We start from the raw sequence: 8,916 nt of genomic DNA, 5'->3' as shown, positions 1-8,916 counted from the left end.
CCCTCACTCACTCAGGTATCCTTGAGGTTCTATTCTTTCTGGAGTCCGTATTTTCTCCTTCCGCTCTCGCAGATGAGAGTAATATCCTTCTCAATTCGATAAATGGGGTGGACGGAGTTTACAGAGCTCCCTTCCTCTCCGCCATCTTGGCTCCCTCTGGTTTTCTTTTCTGTTCCATTGATGTATGTGTCTGTTTTGGGGCCAGTACCATTTTGTCTTTATTACTACAGCATTGTAATATAATATGAAGTCTGGAATTGTAATGCCTCCAGCTTTGCTTTTCTTTTTCAAGATTAGTTTGGCTATTAAGGGTCTTTTGTGGTTCCAGATCTTAAAATTGTTTATTCTAGCTCTGTGAAAAATGCAATTGGTATTTCGATATGCATTAAATGTATAGATTGCTTTGAGTAGTATAGACATTTTAACAATATTTGTTCTTCCAATGCATTAAGTATGGAATGTTTTTCCATTTCTTTGTGTTGTCTTCAATTTCCTTCATCAGTGTTTTATAGTTTTTAGAGTATAGGTCTTTTCATCTCTTTGGCTACATTTATTCCTAGATATCTTATTGTTTTAGGTGCAGTTGTAAATGGGATTGATTCTTTGATTTCTTTCTGCTGCTTCATTATTGATGTATACAAATGCAACAGCTTTTTGTACATTGATTTTGTATCCTGTGACTTTACTGAATTCATGTATCAATTTTAGCAATTTTTTGGTGGAATCTTTTGGATTTTCTGTATAGAGTATCATGTCATCTACACATAGTAGATCTTTGCCAATTTGGATGCCTTTTATTTCTTGTGGTTTCTGATTGCTGTGGCTTGGACTTCCGGTACTATGTTAAATATCAGTGGTAAGAGTGTATGTCTCTGTCTTATTCCTCACTCTATTATAGAGGAAGAGTGCTCAGTTGTTCCTCAGTGAGAGTAAGAGTAGATATGGGTTTTTCCTATTTGTTGGCACTCTTATCAAAAGTCATTTGACTATATATGTGAGGGTTTACTTTTGGGCTTTCTGTTTTCTATTTCATTAGTCTGTATGTCTGTCTTTATGCCAGTACCACACTGTTTTGATTACTGTAGAGCTTTGAAGAAAATTCTGAAATCAGGAAGTGTGAGATCTCCAACTTTGTTCTTCCTTTTCAAGATTGTCTTCACCAATCAGGGTCCATTGAGATCCCATATGAATTTTTCTTATTTCTAGGAAAAAACATAATTGGAATTTTGATATGGATTGCACTGAATCTGTAGGTAGCTTTTGGTAGTATGGTAGTCTTAGCAATGTTAATGTTGTAATCATGAATTCAGGATTATCTCCATTTATTTACATCTTCTTTAATTTCTTTCAGCAATGTTTTGTAGTTTTTTCATTGTAGAAGTTTTTCATCTCCTTAATTCAGATTTTATTCTTTTTCATGCTATTGTAAATAGAGTTGTTTTCTTTATTTCCTTTTCAGATTGTTCATTGTGTGTAGAAATACAACTGATTTGGGTATGTTGACTTTGCATGTTGTTACTATGCTGAATTCATTTATTAGTTCTCATAGGGGTGGGAGGTGATGTAGAATCTTTACTGTTTCTACATAAGAGTATGCCATCTACAGATTTTACTATTTCCTTTGTAATTTGAATTCTTAAAGTTTTTCTTGACTAATTGCTCTAGCTAGAACCTTTAATACTATATTGACTAGAAGTGGTGAAAGTGGGTATTCTTGCCTTTTTCCTGATCATTGAGGAGAGCTTTCAGTCTTTCACCATTAAATATGATGTTAGCTGTGGGCTTTGCATACATGGCTTCTATTATGTTGAAGTAGTTTCTTTCTGTTGCCAGTTTGTTCAGTGTTTTTATCATGAAAGGGTGTTGAATTTTGTAAAATGCTCTTTCTACATCATTTGAAATGATCATTTGAGGTTTTTCCTTCATTTTGTTAATCTGTGTTATATTAATTTTTGCTGAACTATCCTTGCATTCCAGCAACAAATTCTGCTTGGTTATGGTGTATAATCATTATAATATGCTGTTGAATTCAGTTTGCTAGTATTTGTTGATGAGGTTTACATCAATGCTCATAAGGGATATTGGTCTCTAGTTTTCTTATGGTATCTTAGTCTGGCTTTGGTATCAGAGTAATGATGGCTACATAGAATGAGTCTGGAAGTCTTCACTCTCATCATTTCTTTGGAAGAGTTTGAAGAGGATTAATGTGAATTCTTAAATATGTGGTAGAATTCACCACAGACATTATCTGGTCCTAGGCCTTTACTTGTTGGAAGGTCTTGGATTAAAGATTCAATTTACTAGTTATGGGTCTATTTCTTTAAGATTCAGTCGTAGTAGGTTGTGTTTCTTAGAATCTGTCCATTTATTCAGTTTATCCAGTTTGTTGGCATGAAGTAGTCAATTCAACTAAAAGTTTGTCAGTTTTGCCAATCTTTTTGAAGAACTACTCTTGGTTTTGTTGATTGTATTATTTTTCTATTTATTTTGTTGATCTCTACTTCAGTGTATTCTTTCTCCTAGCTTTGGTTTTAGTTTGCTCTTTAGTTCTAATGTAAAGTTACGTTTTTGATTTGCAATCTTTCTTTTTTAATGTAAGCATTAACAGCTCTACATTTCCCTTTTAGCACTACTTCTGATGCATCTCATAATTTTTGGTATGTTATATTTTTCTTTTCTTTGGTTTCAGGATATGTAATTGACCTGTTGATTGTTTAAGTGTGTGTTGTTTAATTTCCACATATTTGTGGATTTTCTCAGTTTTTATTTTGCTACTGATTTCGAGTTTCATTTAATTATGATTGAAAAAGATAATTTATATGATTTCAATCTTTTAAAATATATTAATGCATGGGGTGCCTGGGTGGCTCAGTTGGTTGAGGGTCCAACTTTGGCTTAGGTCATGATCTCGTGATTCATGGTTTTGAGCCCCAAGTCGGGCTCTGTGCTGATAGCTCAGAGCCTGGAGCCTTCTTCAGATTCTGTGCCTTCCTCTCTCTGCCCCTCTCCCACTTGCGCTCTGTGTCTCTTTCTCAAAAATAAATAATAACATTAAAATATTTTAATTTATTAATATATGTGTTATGGATAGCATATGATATATCCTGGATACATGCTTACTATTTTGATAAACTTTAGGTTTAAAAAAAAATTCTTGAAGTCAGTTTGCCAAACTGCAAAATCTGAGAGAATGGTGCTCCACAAGACTGTGCTTTTTTAGACAGCAGCTACAAGTTTGGGGATCATGAGGGCCACTCTCATTTCTGACTAGCTGGCTCCATATAAGAGGGTGCCTACAGTCACCCTCAGGTTTGATAATTCACAACAGTGACCTCCAGAGATCAGGAAAGAACCATATTATGATTACAGTTTTATTATAACAAAAGATAACAAAACACCAGCCAAAAGCAGAGACACCAAGGGCAAGGTCTGGGAGAGTTACAAACATGAAAGGGCCCTCTAGACATCTCAACATTCAAAAAAGCTTTCAAGAAAGCCTCAGTGTACAGAGTTGTTTGTTTGTGTTTCGGATTTACTATGTAGGCATCATTGAGTGAATCATTGCCCATTGCCTACTGTGATTCGGTCGCCTGCCTCCTTCCCTTCCCAGACTGATATCATGATAGCTCAAAGCACCAACCCTTAATCACATGGTTGGTATTTTCTGGCATGGCTAGCCTCCATCCTAAGTAATCACATTAGCAAAAACTATCTAGGGACATGTCATGAGTCATAAACTATAGCTATAAACTATCAGGTAAGGTCCAAGGGACTCACCATGAATCACAATGACACTCCTTCTAGTAACTTAGAGTGTTTTAGAGGGTTACCTCTTAGGAACTATGGACAAAAGCCTGCCAAATTATTTATTACACAATTTTTAAAAAAAAAATTCACTATGAAGCTCTGAATGTAATTGAATGGAAGTAATAGATTAATTTTAGAATTAATGGTTTTACATTTTGGTTCTTCATACAGAAAAACAAGTATGTATCTTCCCCCTTTATGCAAATTTAAGGGGGATGTCAGTCCCTCCTTAGAATTGTAAAGCCTTTGCTCATTTCTTGTAAAGTTTATTTTTAGGATATTTTCTCTCATTATTGTTGTCAATGTTAAAATTATTTTCTGAGGTTATTTTCTTTATGTCTGCATCTATTGCTTTTTAAAGTTAATTCAGAAATTGCAAAATGATACATTCTTATTTGAAAAAATAAGTATAAATAGTATGGTAATCTCCATTCTTCTACATAGCTTCTACATTCTGTTTGCCTTTTATTTATGGCATGATTCACTTCTGGTGTTTTGCAAGTCACAACATATATGAAATTCTTTGTAATGGTCACTATTATTACTTTTGTGGCAGTTCTTGACTAATATTCTAGTACTGTGTGTGTTTTGTGATACTGTATTTTATTCTTTTTCAGTATAAATCATTGAACAAGTTGATTTTCAAAAAAAGATTTTTAAAATGTTTATTCATTTTTGAGATGGAGAGGGACAGAGCATGAGTGGGGTAGGGGCAGAGAGAGAGGGAGACACAGAATCTGAAGCAGTCTCTAAACTCTGAGTTGTCAGCACAGAGCCCGATGTGGGGCTTGAATCCACAGACAGCAAGATCATAACCTGAGCTGAAGTTAGATGCTTAACTGAGTCAGCAGGCACCCCAGAACAAGTTGATTTTCATTATAACCTTTAATTTCATATCATAGGATATTAATGTTCTTAGCCATGATTTTTTTGATTTACATTTGTTCCTTCTTAATATCTTTTAGTTTGTTGGAGTGCTCTAGGGTTCATTACTTGCTCCTTTCTCTTCTCTTTATCTATACTCATTCTCTTGGTAATATATTCTCTTTAACTGACATATATATGCTGGCAATTTCTAGTTTAAAATCTCTAGCCACTCTATCTTAAACTCAGTCTAACGGGTCCATAATGCTATCTTCTCAATCTTTCCATTTCAGTGTCTAAAAAACAACTTGGGGTGTGTGGGTGGTGCAGTCAATTAAGCATCCAACTCTTGATTTTGGCTTGGGTCATGATCTTGTAGTTCATGAGTTTGAGCCCTGCATCAGGCTCTGTGCTGACACTGTGGAGCCTGCTTGGGATTCTCTCCTCTCTCTGCCCCTCCCCCATTCATGTTATCTCTCTCAAAATAAATAAATATTTTTAAAAATTAAAGTTAAAAACACCTTAAGTTTACTATGTTCAGAACTGAACTCCAGATCTTCCATATATCCCTGCCTAAACCTGCTGTGCCCATGGCCTTTCCCATCACTGTTGATGGCTAATCATCCTTCCATTGCTCAGACATAAACTTTGAAGGCTTGCTTATCTCATTTTTCTGTTACTTTTATTATCCAGTCTGTCAGGATATCCTCTTGGCATTTCCTACAAAATATACCTAGAATCTGGCCACCTCACTATACCTCCACTGATAGCTCTCTGGTCTGGATCCTCATCATCTTCATCTGGGTTACTACAATCAGAGATCCCCTGACTTCTGCTATTATTTGCCACCATTCAGTATTTTCATTGCACTGTAAATAGGTATAATTCCTCTACTCCACAAACACTTCAGTGGCTCTCCATCCCACTAAGGATAAGAGCCAAATTCCTTAGAAAGTGTATAAAGCTTAAATAATCTTATGTTTTATTTCCTGACTTCATCTCCTACAACACCTCTCCAGCTACACTGGCCTTCTTACTGTTCATCAAACATATCAAATGTGCTTCTACTTTTAGGCTATTTCTTCTGCCCAGATATCCAAGTGACTAACTTCTTCACTTCCTTCAAATCTTTGCTTGAATGTTAACTTATTAATTATTCCTACCTCTGACTTCACCAACATTCCTAATCTCTTTTACCCTGCTTTTCTTTTTCTGAAGCACTTAGTACCTTCTCACATACAATAAAATTTGCTCATTTAGCATTTATTTCCCATCTCTCCCAAGAATATAAGGACCATAAAGGTAAGGAGCTTTGTTTTGTTTAATATAAAAAGCATTAGAAAACTTTGGCACAAGATTTGATAAATATTCTTGCAAGAAACAACTGTAATAATGGATGTTATTTCAGTGCCTGTATTATTCATACATGCATAAAATTATAACCAGGTCCATCCACCTCCATAATTCCTTATTGACATGAGATTTACATTTCTGATTAAAAAAAAAAATGTTCATTTATTTTGAGAGAGAGAAAGCATGAGGCAGGGGCAGAGAAGGATCCAAAGCAGGTTCCATGCTGTCAGCACAGAGCCACGATGCAGGGCTTGAACTCATAAACCAAGACATCATGACCTGAGCCAAAGTCAGATGCTTAACTAACTGAGCCACCCAGGCACCACACCTTACTGATTTTCTTATAATTTCTAGTCATTCCTCTTCAAGTTTCTGTATGATCTATTTTCAGCTTCTTGCAAACATCAGAATGACAAAAGCCAATGTTTTTGTGGGTTTTATTTGTTATTAAATTCACATACTTCACTTTTTTAAGTGTACATTTAGAAATGTTCCTTCTGGTACATGACAGAGGAGACATGTTTTTAAATTATTTTTCAGGCTGGGAGTCTATGTGTGAGACTGAAGAATTAACCTCAAAGCAGGATATTTATGAAGCACAATCCTCTCAGATGATACTAGAAAAACTTACAAGCTGTGGCCTTGAGTATTCCAGTTTAAGAGAAGAATGGAAATGTGAGAACCATTTTGAGACACAGCCAGTAAATCAGAAGGCATGTTTCAAGGAAGAGACAATCACTCATGAAGAAGCCATTGTTAATAAAAGAGCACAAGAATATAACAAGTCTTGGGGAAGTTTCCATCTGAACACAGTGCTTCATACACAACAGATAACCACCAAAGAGGAGAAAGTACATAAGCATGATACACATAAGAAAAGCTTTAAAAAAAATTTAATGGCCATTAAGCCCAAGAATATCTATACAGAGAAAAAACTTTTGAAATGTAATGACTGTGAAAAAGTCTTCAGCCAGAGCTCATCTCTTACTCTTCATCAAAGAATTCATACTGGAGAGAAACCATATAAATGTGTAGAATGTGGAAAAGCCTTCAGCCAGAGATCAAATCTTGTTCAACATCAGAGGATTCATACTGGAGAGAAACCCTATGAATGTAAGGAATGTAGGAAAGCCTTCAGTCAGAATGCACACCTGGTTCAACATCTGAGAGTTCATACTGGAGAAAAACCTTATGAATGCAAAGTGTGTAGGAAAGCCTTTAGCCAGTTTGCTTACCTTGCTCAACACCAGAGAGTTCATACTGGAGAGAAACCTTATGAATGTATTGAATGTGGAAAAGCATTCAGCAATAGATCATCCATTGCTCAACACCAGAGAGTTCATACTGGTGAGAAACCTTATGAATGTAATGTCTGTGGGAAAGCATTTAGCCTTCGTGCATACCTTACTGTACACCAGAGAATACATACTGGAGAGAGACCCTATGAATGTAAGGAATGTGGGAAGGCCTTCAGCCAGAATTCACATCTTGCTCAACATCAGCGAATTCATACTGGAGAAAAACCTTATAAATGTCAAGAATGTAGAAAAGCATTCAGCCAGATTGCCTATCTTGCCCAACATCAGAGAGTTCATACTGGAGAGAAACCCTATGAATGTATTAAGTGTGGGAAGGCTTTTAGCAATGACTCATCCCTTACTCAACATCAGAGAGTTCATACTGGAGAAAAGCCTTATGAATGTAACGTTTGTGGAAAGGCTTTTAGTTACTGTGGATCTCTTGCCCAACATCAGAGAATTCATACTGGAGAGAGACCCTATGAATGTAAGGAATGCAAAAAAACTTTCAGGCAGCATGCACACCTTGCTCATCATCAGAGAATCCATCTTGGGGAGTCACTCTCACCACCCAATCCAGTCAATCACCAAGTTCTCTAGACACTATCTCATAAGTATTTCCAGAATTTGTACCTTTTTTTCTATCTCTAATGTCAGCCTAGTCTCAGACTTCATCTCACCTCGATCACCATACTGTAGTTTTCTAAGGTCTTCCTCTCTCAACTTTGATCCCCTGAAATTCATTTCCCACTATGCCCCAAACTGATTTTTTTTTTTAGTGTAAGAATACATCACTGCCTCCAATTAAAATATTTCTTTTTGGCTTACTACTGTTCTTAAGCTAATATCCTCAGTCTTTAAATTGTCTATGAGGTGCTTCATTATCTGGTTCTTACATACCTTTCAGTCTTATTTTACTCCAGTCTCCTTCACTGAGTACTAGGCACTTCCCAGGATTAAGAGCTTAGATGGAAAATCAGCTCTACAACTGCTGTGGCATTGTATGACTTTAAGTAATTTGTTTGACTTACCTAAACCTCAGGATTTTCTTTAATTCTTAAAATAGGGATAATAAAGGATACTGTATTGTAGAACTGTGATTATTAAATGATAGTGTCTGTTATAGATTGATGCATATAAAGGAATAAAGTTGCATGTACAGTGCTTCACATAGCACATCAATTATAGCAGATATTCAATAAATCATAATAGCTAACATGTATTGAGTGTCTACTCTGCACCAGGCACTGTTCTACATACTCAGCATATATTAACTTACTCCTCAAAGCTAGAACAAAACTCAATGGACAAAGTAGAACATCCCTAGGAAGAGGCAGGTCAGAATTGGGAAAACCTAAAAATTTTAGAAACATAAGTGGGAGCCCTTGTACTCTAGATACATAATCACTATAGACAACAAGTGGTAGAACTATTTAACACCTACATCCAGTTTTAGGAAGTTTCTAAAGAGAATTGAGTAAACCAATTAATATAAGGAAAATGAAGACTGAGAAAGAATACAGAACTCACATTTGGATCAAGAAAAGAATAGAGTATCAAAACTCCAAAAAACCAATAAACATAGAAGTTCATA

The 8,916-nt window shown here is 35.7% G+C and overlaps 2 protein-coding genes across 5 annotated transcripts in view; one reads left to right on the top strand and one right to left on the bottom strand.

Annotated features, from left to right (window-relative positions):
- The window catches only part of ZNF570 (zinc finger protein 570), a 23,065-nt gene extending 14,652 nt beyond the window's left edge, over nt 1-8,413 (top strand). For 3 of the 4 annotated variants that reach the window (XM_029926240.1, XM_029926239.1, XM_029926241.1), the window contains exons 5-6: nt 2,628-2,657; nt 6,565-8,413. In XM_029926240.1, the coding sequence (XP_029782100.1) occupies nt 2,628-2,657; nt 6,565-7,922 (1,388 nt within the window). In that variant the 3' untranslated portion in view covers nt 7,923-8,413. The remainder of the gene's footprint in view (nt 1-2,627; nt 2,658-6,564) is intronic. The other variant, XM_029926242.1, reaches the window with a different exon arrangement.
- Nucleotides 1-8,916, bottom strand: part of LOC115281011 (zinc finger protein 569) — a 93,690-nt gene that overhangs the window by 58,483 nt on the left and 26,291 nt on the right. The window lies entirely within an intron of this gene.

Source organism: Suricata suricatta, chromosome 16, assembly GCF_006229205.1.
Source record: "Suricata suricatta isolate VVHF042 chromosome 16, meerkat_22Aug2017_6uvM2_HiC, whole genome shotgun sequence".
Lineage (NCBI taxonomy): Eukaryota > Metazoa > Chordata > Mammalia > Carnivora > Herpestidae > Suricata > Suricata suricatta.
This window is presented reverse-complemented; position numbering and strand designations above follow the sequence as displayed.